This window comes from Cyclospora cayetanensis, unplaced genomic scaffold, assembly GCF_002999335.1.
Source record: "Cyclospora cayetanensis isolate NF1_C8 unplaced genomic scaffold, CcayRef3 CcayRef3_contig_62, whole genome shotgun sequence".
Taxonomy (NCBI): domain Eukaryota; phylum Apicomplexa; class Conoidasida; order Eucoccidiorida; family Eimeriidae; genus Cyclospora; species Cyclospora cayetanensis.
In genome coordinates, this window is record NW_020312613.1 from 170390 (window position 1) to 191855 (window position 21466).

A 21466-nucleotide genomic window follows, 5' to 3' on the forward strand; every position below is an offset into this window, starting at 1 on the left:
TGTTGTCTCTAAGCAGAGTGAATGGGGATTTGTCAGAAAGCAATTATGGAGTCAAATGCCAAGGAGGATATATATTCTTATTGCTCTCAAGTAATTCGCATGTCTGAAGCATTCAAATCTTCTGCTTAGTGGTATTTTTTACAGGTGTCCAATGTAAATGCATGTGCGCTATCTTTTGCCTTTTTCTGCACCAAAGTCGGGTTGTGCCCAAGAGCGCTGGTTAATTCCTGCTTTTTCGCTTTTGATCTCGGCAGAAATCGACGAGTCAGGGCTTTTACAAGAACCTGAACTATAGTAATCCCTGCAGGCAGAAGACATCCTCTGCATGAAAAGGGCCACGATCTAGGGGATTTTTCTTCCGACACACATGCCGCCAGGAGAATTTGATTTTCTCATATACGGGATACAAATACAGGTACATCTTTAACCGGGCGAAAAAACTCGAGCGCCTGCCCATCCGTCCGGCTGCCTGTCATGCTTTTCCTGGCTGCCGTGACATAGTCGACGCGTTTATGAATACTTTATCCGCTGACATGTCATACTAGCTGTGGAGCCTCTGCGGTCGCATCAGCTAGCGAGGCGGCCTCTGCTGCGTCAACTAGCGTTGTGCTACCGTCAAGTTTCATATTCATTGGGTTCTTCAGAGTGTCTTCAAAGAAATTCAAAGTAGTGAATTACCAAAAAAAACTTGCTCGAGGTCAAATGCTGGACTTTGGGAATCCTTGGATCCTACTGGACTCAAAGCCATGGTGAACTGCTCCGTCGAATCGTGTGGCACTGGCAACTGTAAAGATCTCTACATGGTCCTCATAGGAGATACCTAACTACAAACTCAAAACAATATTTGACATTATTGGGTGATTTTAGAGAGACCTCATTTTTCTCCTGCTAGCACCCCAGAGTCGTTGACACGAGCGCAGATAGACAAGCGCGTGGGTACAATTTCTAGCAGTCCTATGACTAACGGTTAGTTGCTTTTTTCCCCCAGGGCACATGCACCCAACAATGAGTCTGCTGGTAATTAGCCAATCATACTCTGCAGTACATAGCATAAACCTATCAGCAACGAATTGGTTAGATGGTTGATAATTCTTAGTTGAATATTACTTCTGTACTAGAAGCCTTCCAGTCTAGCTTAGCCCGTTCCAGAGGCGATAAAGTGGTCATGATGAGCCCGTGGAGAGCCGCCTTAGCAGACGTCTCGAATGGGGCTGTATCTACCTGCAGAATTTTGCACCACCCCGTTGGACGAAAGGGGCAGGTTCAATGAAGCATGCAAGATTTATGCTCTTCCCCTTGCTGTTGTGCTCTCCATACAGAAATTTTGCTGGAGGCAGTGGCAGGAGACCCTCTGCCCATGCTGGTTGTTCTAAGCGCCTGCTAGTATGGTACGTGCTTATTCTGGCCTATTTTGATGCGTTGTGTGCGATAACAGTCCTGAATACGAAGTCAGATGGACGACACCCGTTCAGGCAGGTCTGCCCGAGACTGCCTACGCGCGTCCTGCAAAGCCTTCCTGACATTCAGGCCGGAAATACAAAGTTAGTAAGCCTTAAACCCCAAATTATCGACGAAGAAGCGCTTTAAGATCGCTACACTGGCTAGACGAGACTGCCAGTGTGTTGTGTTGCGCTGGTGACTGGCTGCGGTTCACCAGTGACCGGCCGCCTCTGGAAAAGCCCTAGACTGTAAGCAGTAGCGCCTGCACTGCTCTGTCCTTTGTTTATTTCAAATCCCTGAGTATATGAAAACACTTTCGCAATGAAAAGAAGGATAATAAGGAGCCACGGGGAGCGAGGATAGCAGTGAGCCAGAGCCTTCGGCAGCCGACAGTGTGGCATTTTCGGAGCAGCGTTGAGCGAGAACGAAGAATAAGGGCTTAGAATTTATTGTTTTGACTCAAGGTGCGTACTACTAGCTAAACCTACGAAGATTAGTCATGCAGTGTAATATGGAATCTGGTGTACTTGCAGCTGACCACTGATCGTATTGTTTTGCGCTACTCCTCCGTCCGATCCTTGGATTACCCTCTTTCGTCCCTTCCTTTGTCGTGTATTCCTCTGACTTCGCAGCTAAAACACGAATTTCAGCTGTGTGTGCTCTTCTTAGACCGACAAGTTCAGCATTTTCTTTCGTTTTTCCCTCCCTCTTGGCCGTGTCTGCAGCTGCTTTTCCGATGAATCAAGGAACAAGTCAGCAAGCGCCCTCACCTGACGAAGCAGTGGACCATCGCGCCATTTTGTACGGTAATCCGAATTTTCCGGCTTCCTTCTTTCCAGCCCCTGCCGTGGAGGCCACCCCTACCCCTTCAGTCCCCCTCCCGTCCGTTGCTTCTTCCCCTGCTGAAGATGCGGAGCTTCAACCCCCCTCCTGGGTAGGGGGGAGAGACGCCGACATGCAATGGGGGCATACGCACTACGGCGATTGGTTGTCGGCATCTTCATCCACCCGGCGTCCCCTCCTCCCTTCAGCAGATGTGCAGCGAATCGGCGAGTCGCAGAGGGTAAGGAGCCTCAGCAGCTACAGGGGCCCCCCTGGCATTTCGCACCCTCAGCATCTCGCTGGATGGCCGTCTGCCTTTTCTTCGGCTCTTGAAACTGGACAGGAAAGCTTCTGGGGAGCCGCCTCAAGGAAGCCTTTCGCGGGCAGACTCCCAGGCTCCCTCCCCGTACAGGATAGCGCACTTGAACCCACCGAGGTCTCTTCACATCGCGTCTACGGGGCACCTCAATGGAGTACGTACAGCCAAGGATTGGAAGGCGCGTATTACGAGGCGTCTGGCAGATTTGGGAGGGGCCAGGGGGGTGCTGCCCATGACGACTACGTATTAGCTCCCGATGGCGAGGCGCGGGAAATTACCAGTAAGCAGCAGCAGCACTTGCTTGCGCACTGTGAGCAGACGTCTCGTCTGCTGCCCTCTGGCCGCCTTACCGGCAGCACTGAAGCCGTTGGCTTTCTCTGCATGCAGCCATTGTTGCGCTCGCTCTGCTGCTGCGGCTGCTTCAGACTCGGGAGCCACCCTACCGGCACGCCTTCGAGGCTCGCATGAAGACCTCTTTGGCTCTCTCCGTCGACGCAGCCTCTGGAGTGCCCCTCTGCTGCCATTCGGAGAGTTCGCTGCTGCAAGCCAGGAGTATCCTCCTCCGCCACTGCGTAGTGAAGAGGCAGAAAGGTGGGGGGGGGAAGAAGGCGCCACAGCGGATTCCCCCTGGCTCGATCGCCTCTCGCCTCTCGATCTTGGCAAGGGGCCTGTATCGCGGAGGTTTCTCACGGACGTGTGGAGTCTCTGTGTTTTGGTGCTTTGCTGGGTGTGTTTACTATGGCTGGTTGCAAGCTCCTTGTCGCATGCTTCTCCCCAGAAGCTGACGGCGGGGGTGGATTGGAAGGGACGCGTCTGCGGCTTGGATGGGGGAGTGGCGCATCTGCCTCTCCTCTACTGGCCTTCGAAGCAGCCTCCCAAAGCACCCAGCCGGGAGGAACTAGACGGATCCAACCTTTTGCCCGTAAGCCAGGAGGAGCAAACGCGCGCTGCTTTACAGCGCGAACTCTGCCAAAGCAGTCTGACGCTTGTAGACGACTTCGCAGCCACACACACACACAAACAAACACACACACACACACAGACGCCTACACACACACACACAGACACAAGCCTACACACACACACACAGACACAAGCCTACACACACACAGACACCTACACACAGATGCCTACACACACACACAAACAAACACACAGACACCTACACCACAACACAGTCACTTGTGTAGGCATATGTAGGTATATAGAAATAGGGATATACAAATATATATATATGTATGTATATATATACATGTATGTATATGTATATGTATGTAGGAATAGATTTATAAATGCAACTGTGTTGATGCGCCCTGTATGGGTGTGCTGGTACGCATGCAGGTGTGCACTGCTGCCTGCCCCTCTGGATTTGAACCTTTGAGACCATCGGGTGTGTGCGACTCGGATTCTGAGCGTCTGAACTTTTGCTCGTGGTATTCTCCCGTTCCAGCGCGTCTGATGTTGCAGCGCTTTTGTGTGTTCTCTGACGAACGCGGCTTCATCAGGGATCATGGCGTTCTGCACTCCTGGCTGCATTGGGTTGGTGATCTCGCTCTTGTATGGCCTCTGGTGAGCCGTGTCTACGGATCGCATCTGCCTTTTCCCGTTTCCGCTTGAATTGTGTCTCCTTTGCTGCTTAGACGCCAACGCATCCTGTTGACAGTCTCTGGCACCCTAGAAACGCTCCCGCACATGCCTGGCAGCCGTCGCTGCCACTGCCACTTCTGTCGTTGCTCCTTCGCAGGCGTTGTGGGTGCCGCTTGCCTCGTTCGCTCTGGCTCTTCTCTTCTTCTGGTTCCTGCAGAAGGCAGCTCCCTTGGTCGTTATCTCTTTGATTGCCGCTGCGGAGTTGACCTTTCTGCTTTCCTCCATCCACTTCTTCTCGCGCGCGCGCGCCGCTTGGTCTACTGTGCATGGAACTGCTGCATCAGTCGCAAGCGAGGCGGGCTTGAAAACACCTTTCGATGCATCTTTCACGGCAATCCCCCTGTGGATCTCAGTCTCCTTGGGCGTACTTAGTGCGGCAGCAGCAGTTGTTCTTCTGCTCTGCGTCCTCTCCTTCAGACGGCAGCTCTCCCTCTGCACCACTGTCATCCGATCGGCGGCTGGCGTCTTGCGCGAGGCACCCAGCAAATTTCTCCTTCTTCTCCCCGGCTTCACAGCCCTCACCTTCGCCGTGCATGCTGCAATTGCCCTCTTTGGAATCCTGCACGTCATGGCTGGAAGTGTGTGCGCTGCCCCTTCCACCCTCTGAACCTTCAAATAGAGGCGCTAGATATCTTGCACCCCACTTCAACGGACAAACCCTTTCTACGCCGTGCAAACTGGGGTGGCATGTCGTCTGATGCGACACTTTCGCACTGGCGCGATGCTATCTGTATATTTATGTCTACATGTACAACTATATATGCATAGTATAACTACATATATACTTAGTATCACTATATATGTGCATATATGTATAACTGTATGTGTATAGTATGACTATGTATATATATATGTATAAATATATATATAGTACAACTACATATATAGTCTAACTGTATATACAGTAAAACTACATCTAGCATAACCCTTTATATGTATCAATATATACGTAGTATAATTATACATACTTAGTATAGTTGTATATATAGTATAATTGTATATATATATAGTACAACTATATATATATATATATGTATAACTATATATGCAGTACAACTATATAGGCTATCCATGGTGTCTCTTGGGCATGTATGTCTTGCACGTTGCTGACCCACTCGCTCTTCCGCGTTTGCCTTTATCCTTGCCGCATTGGATCTGCTGCTGGCAGTCGGCCGTGTATGAGGTGTCTGCCGTCGGCTGCGTTTCGCTCTGGCTGCGATTGCTTCGCAGGTGCAAAATTCTCCGTTCCTGTCCAGACTCCTTACGGCGCCTTCAGCCCGTGGCAAGGCTTGTCTCTGGGCACATGGGGAAGGGTGTCTGTTTGCATTGTTGTGTTTGTGGCGCTGTGGACAAGTGCGTTCATTAGCGGCGTATGCCAGCTGATCACTGCCTACTTTACAGCTTGCTGTTACTTTACGCCGAACGATGCAGGTGCGACCTACTTCGCCGACGGCATGCAGCCGTCAGCCTGTTCCAGGAGTTAATTCTCCTCTCTTCTCCTCGCGTTTGTTGGATGCGGCACTGCTCCTTGGGCGTCGAGTGTGCGTGTGCGCTCAGACAGGAGAGAAGTTCTAAGTGCTAAGGCGAACGAGTCAGTTCGGATCATCATGAAAAATCACCTAGGATCAGCCGCGTTGGGAGGACTATTGCTCTCAAGTAGGCGCTGCTTCGTGCTGTGCAGCAGCTCACACACATCGAAACCAATTGTACCGCCACTGGTGGTTGTGGTGGGTACCACTGTGTAGTTTCTTTGCCACGCGACGGCCGCTGTGTTTCGCGTTTTCCTGGGTGAGAGGGCTACTTTCTTGGGTGAGAGGGCTACTGCCCTCGCGAAGATGGCATGCACACGTCGTGTTTTCTTCCGCTTCAGCACCCTCTAAAACTGCTGGCGATGTTGCCGAGCAAAAAGAATCATCAGAGTGTTCTAGTTTCTTTGTCGATGTCGCGGATTGCTGCAGCGGTGGAAGTTCTGCGACTTTGCTTGTGCTGGGCGAGGAGGATCAGTCCGCAAAGAAATGAACCAGTATTTCGAACGTACGGCATGCCGCCTTCAGCCCTCCTTCTTTCAACTGCCTCTCTACACCTCCTTTTCCCCCTTTTTCCTCCTTGCGACTCCGACGACTGCGCATGCACCTCGCCAGGAGCAGCTCAACGGAAGTTCGCCTTCTGGCCAGCGCTCATGAGTTCCCCGCCTGAAATTTCAAGTGCGCTTCTGCGCTGCGCAGCTGCATGAGGGTGACGTCCAATTCATTGAACGCCGTCCACGGTGCCCTCTGCATGTTCACCCAGACATCCTTTGTTTTTGTCGCTCTTCTGGGCCAGCCGCTGTGCGCTGCTGCGTGGACTGCCGCTGCAATACAAAAACGGTAGGGTGGCTGTGTGTCGCGCTGTTAGAGTTCGTGGCGATGCCTCGAGTGCAACTTTGCTTTGTTCGGCCGGCTCGAATGGCTTGTTTGGTGCTTTCTGAACTCCTGCTGGTGCGAGAAAAGAAAGGACAGAAAAAGAGGGAGAAAAAAAAATTGAATCGAGAACACGGGTTCACGTGGTTGGTGCCTTCATGTCTGGCAAGCTGCATGCGAGGCGCTTGCGAGGAACTCCCCATTCGGTCATCAATTGTTGAGCTTCTTTTCGTTTGCTTCTACCCAGGAACCCCGTCGCCTTTTGTGTAGTATGGCAGGTCGGACGCATAGTTCAAGTTGTGGGGCAGCTCGTAGTAGCCTGTGCAGTCACATGGACCACCTACCTCATTCTGCCGGTACGCTCGCTGATAACGTCTTCTGCTGCACGGATGCCTTTTCCTGGGTGCCTCTGGGTATGGCCTTCTCGGCTTGCCCCCGTTTTCTCTCCACGCAGTTGTGGTCTGCAGCTTTCCCGTGGCGTTCACAACTTCGGTGCTCGGGGAGTGCTGGACTGTACCACTCCCCACGAGCGTGCGACTCATAGGCACTGCATTTTATAGTCGTTCTTTTTAATCCTTTAGATGGATTGTTGAATTTTGGGGAGGAGGAGGAGAAGGGCAGCAACAGTCCTCTGTATCCTCTGGAACGAGAGCGATCTGAGCTTCTTCTGCTCTGTTTTTCGCCTCGTTGATGGGTGCCATGCACGCACGAGCGGTTGCTCCCTTCGTATTGCTCGATTACATCCAGTTCTTCGCTAACAGATCGCCCATGCAGAACTCGTGTCTTTCCACCTTTTCATGGTCACATGCATGTTTCCATGTCATTCCTTGGGACGCTCGTCTGCGACAGAACGTCGCGCTTGGATACGACACCTTTTCTGCTGCTGCCGCATGAACGCCTATTCAAATGGAGGGTCGTTGTATATTGCATCCGATGCTTTGTTGTTCCCTCCCGCAGATCATTCCGGGAACTTATGGCCCTGACGGGCAGCTGTCCTCCCTGGCCGCGCCTCTTATCTTCTCCTTTTTGGTTTCCTATAATGTTGCCAGCTCCTGCATGAAATGCTTCGGCTTTGTCGCGCTAACTCTTCTTCAGGTAAATCGTCAAGCGTTGAGGGCTGTGGGACGAACTGCAATCGGGATCGGGCGGGACTGAAGGCGCACATTACTACAGCTGCGTGCCCCCATTCTGACTGGGATTAGGCATGCGTTTCCGTTTCTAATTGCGTGCGCTCCTTTATCATATGGCACTTCTGCTTCAGTGCTATCTTGTGGACGTCGAAATGGCACGCCAAGAAGGGGGAACAGCGCCTACTTTGGCTCCGAAGCCCTTACGGCTGGCTCATAAGCATTTGTTAAAAAGAGGGAGCTACGGTGTTTAGTCGCCTCTAGGTGGCTACACACCATCCAGTGGCGCCGATGAGACACGCAGTAGGAGCCTGATTAGTACTGGAGCCACAAACGCAGAGAGGGAAAACGAGAGAGGCGGAAGAATAAGAAAAAGAAGAAACAGTACATACGGAGACGAAAAGAATCTGGGAATATCGTAGCCCGAGGAGGGTCATAATGAATGGCCAGGACGTCGTGAAGCAGGATCCGTTGCAAAACGGAGGAAAGTTAAAGTCCGAGTAGCCAAGGCACCTCAATCGGCAAACACGAAATTGTTGTGTGGTAGCATATTGCTACTTAGTCAATGAAGGTGCAACAAACAAATGCTCTGGGCACTCCGGAGGCAGCAGAAAGTTCCTTTCACTTCTTGCAGAAGCCAACATGGCATTCTCCTTTTTTAGTCTTTCCTAATACGCACTGCAACGTTTTACGTTGATGAGAGTTTAGGATTTTAAGACTGGAGATTTAGACTTCATTGGATGACTGTACAAGTGCACTACTGCATGCAGTGGTGTGCCCGTTTTAGTTACGAGGGACAAGAATTTCCCTTTCATGTGCACCTAGGACTTAACATTCAGGTTTTGGGACCGAAACCCTGTAAGGCTGAAAAGATTTTTTCGCTGCACGACGTTTGCTCGGTTTTCTTACGCGCTTTCTTTCAAAAGGCCGTACACCTTATTGCAGTGCCCACAACATGTATATGAAACACTATATTCTATTCGGGAGGAAGCAGCGAGAAGCCATTTCTCTGCTATTGCTGCTCCGCCGAAAGGGGTGAGGACTGCCATTCTTCGCTGGTTTCTGGTGTTTTCCAGTTCACCGGAGGTAGCACTTGCCGTCACCTTACCCCTCCTTTCTCCCTCGTTTGAATACTGTCCTCTTTCCACGCGAAATTCCTCTCCTTTGTGCGATCTGGTTTGGCCTGACTCGCCGCGTTGGGTCATCATTTGCTGTACATATTAACAAGAATAAGTGGATCTCTTATTTGTACAGACCCACGGCCCTTAGCTCGCATATTAGGTCCTTTACAGCACCCCAACAAAATCCATTTGAGGAACTTTCTGGTTGATGTTTTTGCAGCCTTCCTCGAGCATCAGTCGCATTCTGTCGGAGTGCCTGTCATAGATCGCAAAACTGTATCTCTGAAGTTTATCGTCACATGCAGCTTCAATATATTTAGAAAAGGCTTTGTAGCATATTCCCTCATTCCCGCTGAAACACGGAAAGACAGGAAGAACGTTGTCAGGCAGAGCCAGCTCTGTAGCACAGCCACACAGCGACAATCGCACATTCGAAAGCATATGATTTACAGACACATCAAGACTAACTGACCAGAGAAGACACGGGATCGCCGATCCCTTCCCAATAATTCAGCATGCCACAAAAGAAAAAACACGAAGGGTAAAGGTCGAAAGTGTGCAATTAAGTGGACGAAGGGCTATGCAAAAGAAATCAAACAGTGGGATTGAAGGTGGGTAAACTGTGTGCCTGCTGGAGCCATTCCCGAGGAAAAGTACGATTTTTGGTGATTGATACTAAAAGTAGTTGATTGTGGGTGGTCATGGAAAGTAAGAGAATAAAGAGAAATACGGAGAGCCGGTTGGTGTGTTTCCATGAGCACTAGACTAAAAGAAAGGCAACAGACCACCACAAGCGATGAAAAACCGTTTCTTCACTCTATGCCGCATAGAAAACAGAAGACAGGGCAACAGCAAATACATGGGCCAGAAATTGCTGTAAATGGTGGCACGAAAAGCCCCGAAAAGAGTTTTCAATTGCCTCCAAAGGACAAATGGACACGATGTTTCCTTTGGGGAATACGACGGAGGTAGAGAGAAAAGCGGAATACGAAAAGACATAGACACCATTTGCCAGTGCACGGTATCTGAGAGGGAGTGATAATGGTGTAGGGAGTGAAATAACACTTTTGATAGCTTCAGTAAGCTGTCAAGCGTCCCCATTGAAGGTGGGATTTAAGGCGGAGAGTGAAGTGCAGGGTAGATTTCCCATATTCAAGCAGTCGCTGCATTGTGTATTCACGAGCCCCCTGATCGGCTTCAATGCGCCCTCTTAATGTGCATGCAAAACACACGAATGTACAGTTTCGCACACAGAGCGCTTTGGCTCTACCCAGCTGTCCGCAAAGTGCAAATGAGAAAGGACCCGACCGCAACAATCGTCCACTTCCTTTCGACGTATTTTTCCACATGAGGGGGAACACATCAAAGTAGTTTGACATAGCTAAACCACGTGCGAAGGAGTTAGTGACGAGAAGTAAATACAATACACGAACTGCTCGTGCCGCGCCTCACCTCTTCCTACATTGACGGGAACATCTCTGATGTAGTTCCTCCCGTCTTTTAACATGCAGACGCCTCCATCTTGACCCCCCATAAAGTACCGAAAGAAAAAATCAGGTTTATCGGCCCAGTACGTGTTTTCCCCGGATTTGTTTGTTTTAGGGGGACGCCCTAGCTGCACATACAACGCACTTCATACGAATCGCGTGACATGCGATCTTACTGACTCAAAAGGTGTCGTAGCCTAATTGATCTGGCTTCTCAGCCTCTTCATGCAAGGTGGATATCTCATCGTGCACGTGCGCTATATATACGTTTGAGTAAAGCGTTAGAGTGAGAAGAGAAAGACACCCGAGGACAGAATTCGTCGCAAAGGAGCTAAGGGTAGCCGGATTCGTTTGCACTCTTGGCTTTGTTTGGTGGGCTGTTGTTCATTCTGGAATATACTTTTCTGTTCCTATACATCCTTCCCGTTCAGCTTCTGTAGACTACATGGGAGAATGATTTAGGTGCTCTTTATTAATCAAACGTTCTGAAATTTAGCCGGCTGTGTGTTTCTTGCCGAATCCACTGATGTTTTTCCATTGTCTTGTGGCCTTTAAGGTTTGCGTCGTGCTTGGAATGTGTGTGTTCTTACGTTGTTCATGCATGCAGATTCGCCATCCTCCCAATTGAAGTAAACCCCGTCGAAGAGCCCAGGATATTTCTTCATATATTTGTCTAGGACTTCGTAATTTGGGTAACCTATAAGCATGGCAGCAACTTTCAGTTTCGATTTTTCCTTCAGTTCTTTTAATTTGGAAAAATACGACTCGCCCCAGTCAGACAGTGCAGAAGCATAATGCGCCGCGGAAAGCTGCGTCTCTTGTATGCCAGGATTTCCCCGAGTGTAATCTTTGTGCCTTCCAAAATCCGTCATGCGTTGAAGGGGCACGTATACACCCTCCCCTAGCTCCATGGCTCTCTCAAAGCGCATTTCTAATTCGTGTTCATCTCTTACGAAGCAAACCATGTACACCCCGTTTTTTTGAGGCCCTTTCTTGGGGTCCCAAGTTTCTGCTGCTTCAGCAGCAGTTGCTCTTCCATCGCTCTCTTCTTCTTCTGCGTCTGCGTCTCTTTGCTGAAGGCCGTTGCTAAGTAAAGCATTGAACACCTTCTCGTCAAGCACCAGTTTTAGATAGCCTGGATCTGCTCCGCCTTCCCTGGGTCTGAGGTGTACAGGCAACTCATACGCTGTTCCAACGAATAAATGGCTGATATGCCATTGATTTTCATTGCTTTCGTCGTCATCCGTAGCGCCTTCTACATCCTCTTCTTCTGATTCACCCTCCGCTTCCATTCCACCTTCAAATTCATCCTCCTCTTCCTCTTCGTCTTCAGATCTACCCTTCCTTTCCTCTCCAGCGTTGCCTGATTTACCCTCTTCTTCCTCTCTTCCTTCAGTTCCTGATTCACCCTCCTTTTCCTTTTTACCTTCTTTTGCTGATGTGCTCGAATCTTCCCCCTGTGCATCGCCACCTTCGTCGTAAGCTTCGGCCTGAGCTGATTCACTTACCTCTTTTTGCCTCTCCCCTTCTCGTGTACCTGTTTCGGTGAGGTCTGTCTCATCGCTTACCACTGCAACTGTGATATCCTCAGCAGCCATCGGCCGCACATTGATTGTGCCTCCTATTAACTCCTGCGATATTTCACCATCTTCTGCTTCTTTTTGCACCTCTACGTTTGGACCAATTGCTTGAGTTTCTTCTTCCTGAATGGCCGCAAATCTGCCTGCCGCAACCACTGGCACGGTGTACCTGCTATGTGCGGGTTGCTCCAATTCCAGACTGGATATCTCCGTGATTTCGCTGATGTTCACCTGGTTCTCGTCTTGCTCGTACGCAGAAATAGTGCTAAGTTGCTGGGTATCGGCGTTGTCTGTTGTTATTATTACAGAATCATTGACTGGGCTGCCCTGTGCTGCTGCTGGAACTGCTGACCATCCACCAGCTGTTAATGTTGCCATTAGGATCGCAAGCACGACAGTGCCACCATTAACAAACACAAAAGGAGAGACTCTAAGCTGCCCCATTTCCTAATTATCTTCCCAAACAAGCGGACATTAACGGTCTGCGTGAAGCAGTGGAAGAACGCGAACCCGCTAAAGCGTTAAGGGTTTGGGAGACACTCAGTTCCTCTCGTCAGCTGTCTTAAAATTTGTAATAGCATGGCTGATTTACCACACTTTTGGGCATCTCTGCTCATTTGCCTTGGATTTTTGACTTTGATATTTGGGGGGGCATGGGCTAAATCGGATGAGCCAGACGAGGAACAGACTGACAGGTAACCGGTGGTTCAACTATAGAACCCAAGACAGGCCCCACACGAAAAACTAAAACAAAGATTTCAAGATATGCAAGAACCATGGACGCTGAGCTTTATTTCAGTCCAAAAATAGGGGACTTTACATGTTTTATTGGTGTTCTTCGTATCGCCGAGCAGTGTAGCGGCTTTTAAACTGTGCCTACGCTTTCACTGCGCTGCTAAAACATGCTGAGCGGCATGGATAATGCTCACATGTGCCGAAAAAACTCACAAAACCTTAAATGGGCACATAAAGAACGCCTTTTAGTACATATGTCACAGCGCATATGGGATTACCATGGAAGGGGAAACTTTATACCCGAGGGTTGCTATTGTAAATATACGGAAGCCCCTCTTCCTCGTTTTCCTTCTATAAAGGAAACGTGCTTTATCCCCTCATTTAGTCAGCAGCAGCACGTCTGCTTCCTCATGGAGTCACTAACAGCATCTCTGTGGCGTGGTACAATTTTCGGCAACTCTAAACTTTGAAGACTGACTAGAAAATTAGGATCCCAACAGTTTTTATGGTAAAAGCCCGTATAACTGTGGCTCGCACGATGAAGCGAGCTCTTTTTTAACTCTACAAACTACCATATCACGCAGTGCGCCTGCAAGGATCGTCCCTGCGTGGGTGAGCGGATAACTGTTCTTCCAGAATTCGGGAGAATCATCGAGTTGCATTCCTCGTTCGATTTCTTACCTTTAGAAACGGAGGTAAGCTTTACCCTCTCTTTAAAAGGAAGCTTCCACTTTTTTGTTGGCTTCTTTCACGTCTTGATAGGGGCAATGTTCCTTTAGCTGATTAGAAAAACCATAGGCAGAGCTTCATGCGACTCCCGTAGTATTATGCTGGTTGGCCGAATGGTCTTGATTCCAAACACTAGGCCAAACCACATGGGCGGCAAAGCACCAATCTTAGATCCTCGATTTAGATGCTGAGCAAATTCCCGAAATATCCAAATTCCCAGGCCATCGGAGAGAATCAGTGCATGCTTTGTTGCACGACACAGCATGCCCTTTACTGAGCATTGGCTGCAAGACTGTTTTATGCCAAGAGTTGTAATGTACTTTAATTTATAGCAATCAAATAGCCACTGACTCTTGCTGACCCTGCCTGCCGCTTTCATTGCTACTGGGCCTTCCGAGTTAATCATGCGAGCGTCCCTCGCCTGGGAGTGGGTTCTACACTTCTGTGGAGTGACCGTCTTCTGTGCACAGCTGTCTGGCAGCGTATGTGAACAGGAAACACCGTAGTAAGGGGTGCAAACTTTGAAAATTCGTGGAATGAAATTGTCGGGCTCGCACTTGATTTCGTCCTATTCGTTGTCCACGTCTGTCTCTCCACAGAGCAAGCCTCAACTAAACGATAAAACCTGCAACATACAAATATGTACCAGACCTCAAGCTTGTTTAAAGCTTTCTGCGTAGACTCACACGCCTTAAAAGAAGGTATACTTTGCTGTGCTCCATGAATTCGCAATGGTTCACTAATAGGCGTGTTGCAGGTAAGCTACACCTGAGCACTTTCCACTGGATTAGTTGTATTAACTAAGAATTTCTAGATATCAAACTTCGTAGGCTGTGCGTGTATCTAACTTACTGCAGAGTCCTGTTCGCTAGATACTACAGAAGGCAATTTTTGTGTCTTTTGTGAGCTTGATGCTATGCTCAGCTAGGTGTATATGTTCGGGCTCCTTAGACGCTGCAGCTTGGCACATCGTAGCTGTGCCTCTCCCCTTAGATGGGAACCTCCAGGGGGGTTGAGCAACGGAAGGGGGCAGTTTTTTTGGGAAGCACTGAATGACTTACAAGCATATTTTGATTGAGTCTGAAATCATATTCCTCCTGGTGGAACCCTCTGATAGAGTGTCACAAAGCGAAGTTACAATTTATCATGAAGAAAAGATATAGGTTTCCAGCACCCACCTTCCGGTGTTTCTTCATGAGCTCACACGACTTTATAAAGGCACGCTCAGCAGTGATTTTCTATACTTTTCATAGCTCAACTATGAAGCACATAAATACATATTTACTTTTCCTTGGAAGGGAGAGTAATGAGGTTACAGGCATCTTCCTGTATTTATGTATGTGCTCACCCCCTTTGAAGGTGTAGCTACTTGTGTTCTGTAATTTGCGCTTAGTCACTAGCAAGCACATAGCTGTATTATTTGCCATGGAATGAAAGTTATCTAATTGCACTTATCACCCCGGGTCCCACATAAGCCTGGAATTTAACCGTGTGGGGTACAGTGTTGGTCATTCTAAAGGAAGCGCTCTCGCCTTTACATGTCAAAAAAAGGTTTCTTGCGTTCAAGTTTTGGTCTTACCTCTCCGTTCTCTGTAGAAGCATGCATCACTGTTTGCACCTCAGCACTCGCCTATGTTGCTTCCACTGGCCCCCGCTTATTCAAGATTACGAGCAACGGCAATTGGCTAATATCCTTCAATCAAAGGCTAGATTTGATGCTCATGTATTTCTTATGGAGCAGCTAGTGTGTATTTATATACGTTCTGTTTTTTTGTCGTGAATTGCGTAAACGGTTGCGGGCGCAGGGCGATTAGCGCAGTCGGTAGCGCGTGGGTCTCATAATCCCAAGGTCACGAGTTCGATCCTCGTATCGCCCATGCGATGTCTTCTTCCGCGGGCAAACATTTATATTTATTGCAATACCTTTACAGGACTATATGCAATTCGTAGCCACGAGGTCGCATTGAGTGCACTTCTCTCTTGGTAGCACTGCGGCTTTACCTGATATCCGGGGAACGGGGGCCAGCCCACTGTGTCATGCAGGGTTTGGTGGCTTCCTGCCCATATATTACAATTACAATTGCTACAAACACCCCTAATTATTCGAATAGCACAACACTTGTGGGAGTATAGCGGAAAGAAATATTTGCCGGGGTGTGCCAGGTAACTTCTCGTGGCGATGTCGGATGGCGAAGATGGGCCACATTGGCTATTACAATGATTGAGGGGAACATCTGAAGGAGAAACCGATACTTTAGAGGGCGATCGGAGATGGGCTTTGCCCCTCTACCTCTATGCAATAACGACTACAGTGAGTCCTCTACATACATGTATAGGATACGCGGATTCGCCATTGCTTTTACAACGTAACTGAACAAACAGGTTAAAGCCCCGGATACGCATTTGATGAGGCTAAGCATTGTTTCTTTTTGTTTCATAACATATTTGGACGAACAGGTTAGAGCCCGAATGCGCGTTTGATGGAGTTAGGCGTTCTTTCTTTTTCCAGGCACCTCTTCTCCCACCCCTTGTAAGCTGCTAGATCCGAAGAACGTGGCTTTAGGGGCACAATACCATTTTCTGCTCGCCAGGAGCGTTTCTTTCAGAGCAACGCCCCTTATAAATGGGATGTCCGTGTCGTTAATTTCTTGTTCCATCCGCGGGTTCCAAGCATACATCGTGAAATCCACCTAAAAATACAGAAATGAAACGCTGATAGTGATGGGGGCTGTAGTTGGATTTTTCCAATGCAGATACAGCTACACATTTTGTTCGGTTCAAATTCAAAAGGATTTGTTTACATGCAGCACACTTGAATATTGGCAGAGCAAACGGGCACATAACAGCAGCTACTTTTGGGGGAAGCACGAGCATACCAGCGAAAGAAGAAAGTCCACAGGACTACTCTCCGGGTTATCATCATTCAAATGCGCCATTTTGGCTTTCGCGAATTGGGAAATTGCATCGTAGGAGAGCACGTGCTGAGCCACCAGTTTGACCACATCCTGAAATGTCAAAATCAACGGCAATCTGCACAAAAGCTGGAGGACTCGCAGTGCAATATACGCACGCGCATAAATGAGTAAACGAGCCGCAGCCTGGACTCGTCGCTGTCTCCCAAAGCTTTGAAAAGCGGATGGCTTTTTAAGATACGTGTGATTTCTGCATCGATTCCTTTATGGGCCCTTGAAATTTCATGGTCCCCCGCAGCGCATGCATCTGCTCATATGCAGCCTCATTGCGAAGCACCAGTATGCGGAGATTCAATCCAAAGAAAATACATCTTACTCCTTACCAGCATCTGTAGAAGAAGATACGTCTGTGCTTCCAATGAACTTGTTCTCAGAAAGAAGTGTGCACAAACGAACTCTCTTCTCGAAAGTCGTTCTGTTGCGAGCACATGTTGAGTGCTTATGGGTGGAAACCAACGTATTCAAGTCGCTCTCTGAAACCAAGTGCCAATATAATTAGATCTTGACGTTAGTGCAACAGCCATCATTATCCCTGTAGGACATCAGAGGTTTTAACTGCATTCTTCCTCTCACGGCTGGTATACTGTGCTATCCTGTACCCTTTGCCTAATTTTTTTTTGCTACTTAGTTCAATGCATTCGTCTCTTGGTGCCCTATGTATCTTGCTAACTCTCAATATGCCCATAAATGGCTTTCTCACTCAAGCAGTGGTAAGCTGCCGCCTCGTTTCGCAAGGAAGCATCAAGGCCTCTTTGCGTTTCCTCTTGTAATTTCAAGTTTTCCAGGCTCTGTGAATATTTCTCACGCAACATCCTGACTTCATCGTGTTTCTTTTGTATCTCCTTTTCGTGCTGATACACAGGGTGCAAAGCAGGCATGAAAACCTCTTAACGATAACAGGAAACGTGCGGGAAGTCTCAATACCTTTAGGCAGGTTTCTTGCAAAAGATTTACAGCAGACGTCTCTGTTTCCAGCTCAAATTCCAAAATTCGGTTCTGGCCTTCAATTTCACTTAGACTACGACAACATTACTCAGCACGAAGTCCCTGGGTGAGACATAATGACGACATGAACATGTAAACGGCCCACCGTTGCAAGAGAGAGCGATAAAAGTCAAGTTGCATTTCATTTTCTGCCATTTTACATAGCTTTGCATATCTAATCCAAAAGACATTGTGGTAATCAACGTGGCATTAACGTTATAATTGGGACAGACGTGCAACAAACACCGTTGATGACATGGAACTGGAACGGAGGTACATGTACAGTTCAACTGGGTGCAGCCCTTCTTAGAAATGAAGGCAATAAAGTTCACCTACACGGCAATTGCAGAGGCGAAAAATATTTGCATGCGTTAAGTAAAGTCTGCTTCTGATGATGCCCGTTTTTCCGGTATTCCTTATGCATTATAGTAGCAGGTTATACATATAGCACAGTGGCAGTATGTCTGCCCAATGTGGGTTCTGTCCACCGCTTTATATTGCCAGGCAAGAATAATACATGAACAATACTCTCTATGGTTCATAAGCGGCAAGCGAGTATTCGCCTGTAAACAACCTGAGGTACCGAATCACCAAGTATGCGACTGTTCGGTGCTAGTCCTTCCTGCATGGGACACACCTCCAAAAAAACTTATTTTGCTAGAACGAGTAATGCTCATAAATTCTCTTGACTGAAGCGCTTCAGTACAGAAACAGGGCGGAAGAGAGGCAAAGGAGGGGTTACTTATTGCATGACTACGTATCGTCTATTATGCTAAAGTTCCACGAGGAAGCCTTGAACCAATGAAACAGTTTTCATGCACGCATAAAGCTCCAAGTACCTAATCCCCGTGACAAGAGCGAAACGATAAAGGGCGAAAAAGGAGCAGTCTTGCGTTGTCTGATAATGAAAACCATGTTGCGTGTATTGCTTGATTATTGGCTTGGTCTACTGCATCAATCCAGCTCGGAAAGCTACTATGTATGCTCAGTCATCGAAGCGGAGAGCGCAATAAACATATCCAGCAGTATTGATTAGAGTGGCATCAAGGATTGAGGAATCCAATGGACAAGTGGGGAAGCAAGAAGAACAGGGCACATAATTCGTAGCCACAAATGTTGAGAGGGGTGTGAACAGTTTGGACACTGTTGACATGTGAGACAGGGTGACTGCGATTTCAGCAAAAACATCTCAAAGAGATAAGCAGCTTCAGCAAATGCTTGCTTCCTGTGGCTCTTAAATCAACGGCCAGCAGCGCGAAGCATCACAGGAAAAGAGTTTTTTTTATATATCTGGAAACTATAAGGTAGAACACTAGCTATGGCAGACTCTAGAACGTTCACAGCGTGGCTAATGAAAGGCATTACGCTCCAGGCGGAGTCAAGCCGGGTATGATGAGCTAGAACTTTCTGAATATTAGCTAGAGGTACAAACAATCCGTTGGCGTTTGGCCTAAAGAGGCTAGGTTCGTGGGAAAACGCCTCATCTACAGCCGATAGACTGTGCGTAAAGGATATCGCGATAAAAGAATGCTTTAAGCCACAGAATAATCCTCTGCGCGTGTTCAGCAGGCAACATACTCTTAACGGTTATTGCTGCACTGTGCACCCTACACCTTTCCGTCGACATTCCACCAAGGGTAAGTTGAGCCTCGTTTCAAGCCCCGTATTACGTGCATTGTACCTTAGCCGTATGTGCATTAATATATTTAATAGCCGAAGGCTGGGCTGGGGCAAAGCCGAAGGCTAGAAACAGTTTAGAAATGTGGCTGAAAATTCTCTGGTTCATTAACATCTTGCACAAACTCTCTGGGCTACTGAATCTTTGTCACGGAGGGCTGCTTTGCCCTTCGAAATTTGTAAACCTGGCAGCGTGTCTAAGCACACGGCCTTGAAGTGACAAGAAGGTTTATTGCTGTCAGACGCTACCACAGACAGGTTTCGAGGGCGCCGAGACAAATCAAAAGACCAGGCCGAAATTTGATCCCAATGAAGGATATTAACAAGGATCTGATGCGAACATGAGAGGCATTGAGGATACTGCGTACCTATGTCTTGCCGTACGGGAAACGCTCTTTAGCATTGGTTGCAATATGGGTATTGTAGCCTGGGAAGAACTAGTATCTGTAACACTTGGAGGGGGCCTAGAATATTTCAAAACCGTTGCGCATTATACCTCAAGGCAAATGGAAAGGTTATTAGGACAGATGATAAGCACAATCAGGTGTGTAACAGCCACATAGGCCTTCGAATACTGGGTAGAATGATCTTTTGATGGAGGTGCACAGAACGCATCATAGCCTTCTGTCCAGCTGAGAAAACGCAGGTACACATGCGGTATGATAGCTGCATGAAATCTAGCGGTTGGCGCGGTTCTTTCGACCTGAATCACGGCAAAAATGATTCATACTTTACTAACAACTAGAGTGCCCATGGTGGCTCTCAGTGAAGTAGTGATCAGATAACCAATGGAGGCTTGACATCCCTGCTGTACTGGAACAAAAAATGGCCACAAACAGACGCACATAATTGTGGCCGGATGGGAAGAAGGAATTTATAGGCAGGAAGCGTCCTAAGCGAGACGAATTAAGCAAAAGTGATATCGTTGTAAGTCCAAGAGACAGAAAGCCACCAGAAATGACGTGCAGGGAGGACCACGCTCGGAAAGGTCATCTGCTTTTCCAGAAACGCCTAGAACGGCGCACACCTGGCCTTCAAGCATGTTTCGCAATTTAAGAAACCAGAAATGCCCAGCTTATTTTTGAGCCACTACGCTTTCGAACAGCCCTAGCTTAATATGCTCGTTTCGAGCTGTACACCGGGCACTTTAGAAGAAAATTCATAGTGTATGATTCCCCGTTATGTATGATGCATCGGAGCATGAAGTAACTCAGCGAAAGCCCTTGTGGCCTTTTGCCAGAAACAGAGCCAACTAAGAAGAGCCTTGAACGCGCAACTTCAGCATGCAAAGTGGAAGGCACTTTGCCCACGAACCATATTATGGCAGAAGGACTTCAGGCCGCTGCATACTGGTGTATTAACAAAGCTTTATACTTTTGTATATGCTGCACGCTGTGCGCGCTGAGTTTATTTTGGCGGCTTTTTTAAAACGAATACCTGCATAAGGGGGTTCTTACAGAGCCTTTGGGTCCCACACAACGGACTGGCATGGTCCTCGATATTGATAGAAGCCCGAGGTTAAGTGTGCAAGACTCCACAGTCTGTTTAAGTCCAGTGGATCGATAGCATAAAACTTCACATGTAGCTTTAAGGAAAATGAACCCTTGGAAGCGTTGTGAGCAACATTAAGAAGATTCCATACGCGCTTGCTGTCAAAAGCTAGCTGGACTTGGGAGCGCTGTTTGCAGGCAGTTAATGTTGTTCCGAACTTTCCATAGCCATTGAGGGTAGTCTGTAATTCCTACTGCATGTACACGAAAATGATATTTACATCCACATAGACAGTTCCGCACCCCGTGCCCGGGCTAACTGTCAAGGATAACTGATTGAAGAGGCTAAGGAAGCTAGTGTGCCCAACTCATTCAAAAGGGGCGGGGAGAAGGAAGAAATGGCTAATTACAAGAGTTGTAAGGCACTGCTTGAGCAAACATCTTGCTAATGGCAGCACGCTTGATTTCAACAGGCTGAAAAGAATGTTTCGACACCTAGCCTAGGCACAGTCCGGGGGCATGAACTACAGCGGGATGTTGCAAAAGTTGTGTGAAATATTCCTGCAGACGTGTCTTGTCAGATCACCGAGGACGAGCGTTCAGGAATGCATTAAAGGCGCAATAAACTATTCATGCTGAAGTTGCATTTAACGGAAAGGCGTTTCACGATGGAAAGCCTCAAGACAGCGCAAGCCGGTCTCTTTGACCCTCAGGGCTGCTCCCCTCTGACGGGGCACTGCTCCGCAACTACAGACTCTTACTCTCAAATCTAGACAGTCTCTAAAGCACCAAAGCCCACTCTTTTTCCAAGACACCCAAACTGGCGAATCGGAAGCAGCAGTGTTATTTGGTGGGTGCTGCCCTGTGCTGTAGAGGAGGTCCGTTCGGCACTCCTAAAAAATACCACAGCTACCCAGCGAAACGCCTGCATACAGGA

At 48.2% G+C, this 21466-nt stretch overlaps 2 protein-coding genes and 1 non-coding gene across 3 annotated transcripts; 2 read left to right on the top strand and 1 right to left on the bottom strand.

Moving 5' to 3' along the window:
- The first annotated feature begins 2176 nt into the window (after window positions 1–2176).
- Window positions 2177–8176, top strand: LOC113146804. Its single transcript, XM_026335231.1, has 11 exons — window positions 2177–2861; window positions 3112–3538; window positions 3964–4150; window positions 4389–4806; window positions 5459–5659; window positions 5786–5884; window positions 6187–6281; window positions 6518–6594; window positions 6875–6983; window positions 7585–7722; window positions 8009–8176. The coding sequence occupies exons 1-11, from the start codon at window positions 2177–2179 to the stop codon at window positions 8174–8176; spliced, it is 2604 nt and encodes an 867-aa protein (XP_026191016.1).
- A 483-nt stretch (window positions 8177–8659) lies between these two features.
- On the bottom strand, window positions 8660–12320 carry LOC34621335. Its single transcript, XM_022734555.2, has 4 exons — window positions 10953–12320; window positions 10328–10490; window positions 9074–9273; window positions 8660–8965 (listed from the first exon to the last, which is right to left on the bottom strand). Exons 1-4 carry the CDS (start codon window positions 12318–12320, stop codon window positions 8660–8662), a joined length of 2037 nt encoding a protein of 678 aa, XP_022589518.2.
- A 2890-nt stretch (window positions 12321–15210) lies between these two features.
- Trnam-cau lies at window positions 15211–15283 on the top strand. Its single transcript has one exon. It is a non-coding gene; the product is annotated as a tRNA-Met (tRNA).
- The last annotated feature ends 6183 nt before the right edge of the window (window positions 15284–21466 follow it).

Excerpts from the sequence above, each read along its gene's own strand:
- LOC113146804 (XM_026335231.1), top strand. The coding sequence starts at position 2,177 with ATGAATCAAGGAACAAGTCAGCAAGCGCCCTCACCTGACGAAGCAGTG. Across the intron at positions 5,885-6,186 it reads GGGAGGACTATTGCTCTCAA|CGGTGGAAGTTCTGCGACTT; the intron begins GTAGGCGCTGCT and ends GGATTGCTGCAG. Across the intron at positions 7,723-8,008 it reads TCGCGCTAACTCTTCTTCAG|TCGCCTCTAGGTGGCTACAC; the intron begins GTAAATCGTCAA and ends TACGGTGTTTAG.
- LOC34621335 (XM_022734555.2), bottom strand. The coding sequence starts at position 12,320 with ATGGCAACATTAACAGCTGGTGGATGGTCAGCAGTTCCAGCAGCAGCA. Across the intron at positions 10,491-10,952 it reads AATCTGCATGCATGAACAAC|CTAGGGCGTCCCCCTAAAAC; the intron begins GTAAGAACACAC and ends TTGTATGTGCAG. Across the intron at positions 9,274-10,327 it reads TCCCGTCAATGTAGGAAGAG|AGCTGGCTCTGCCTGACAAC; the intron begins GTGAGGCGCGGC and ends GCTGTGCTACAG.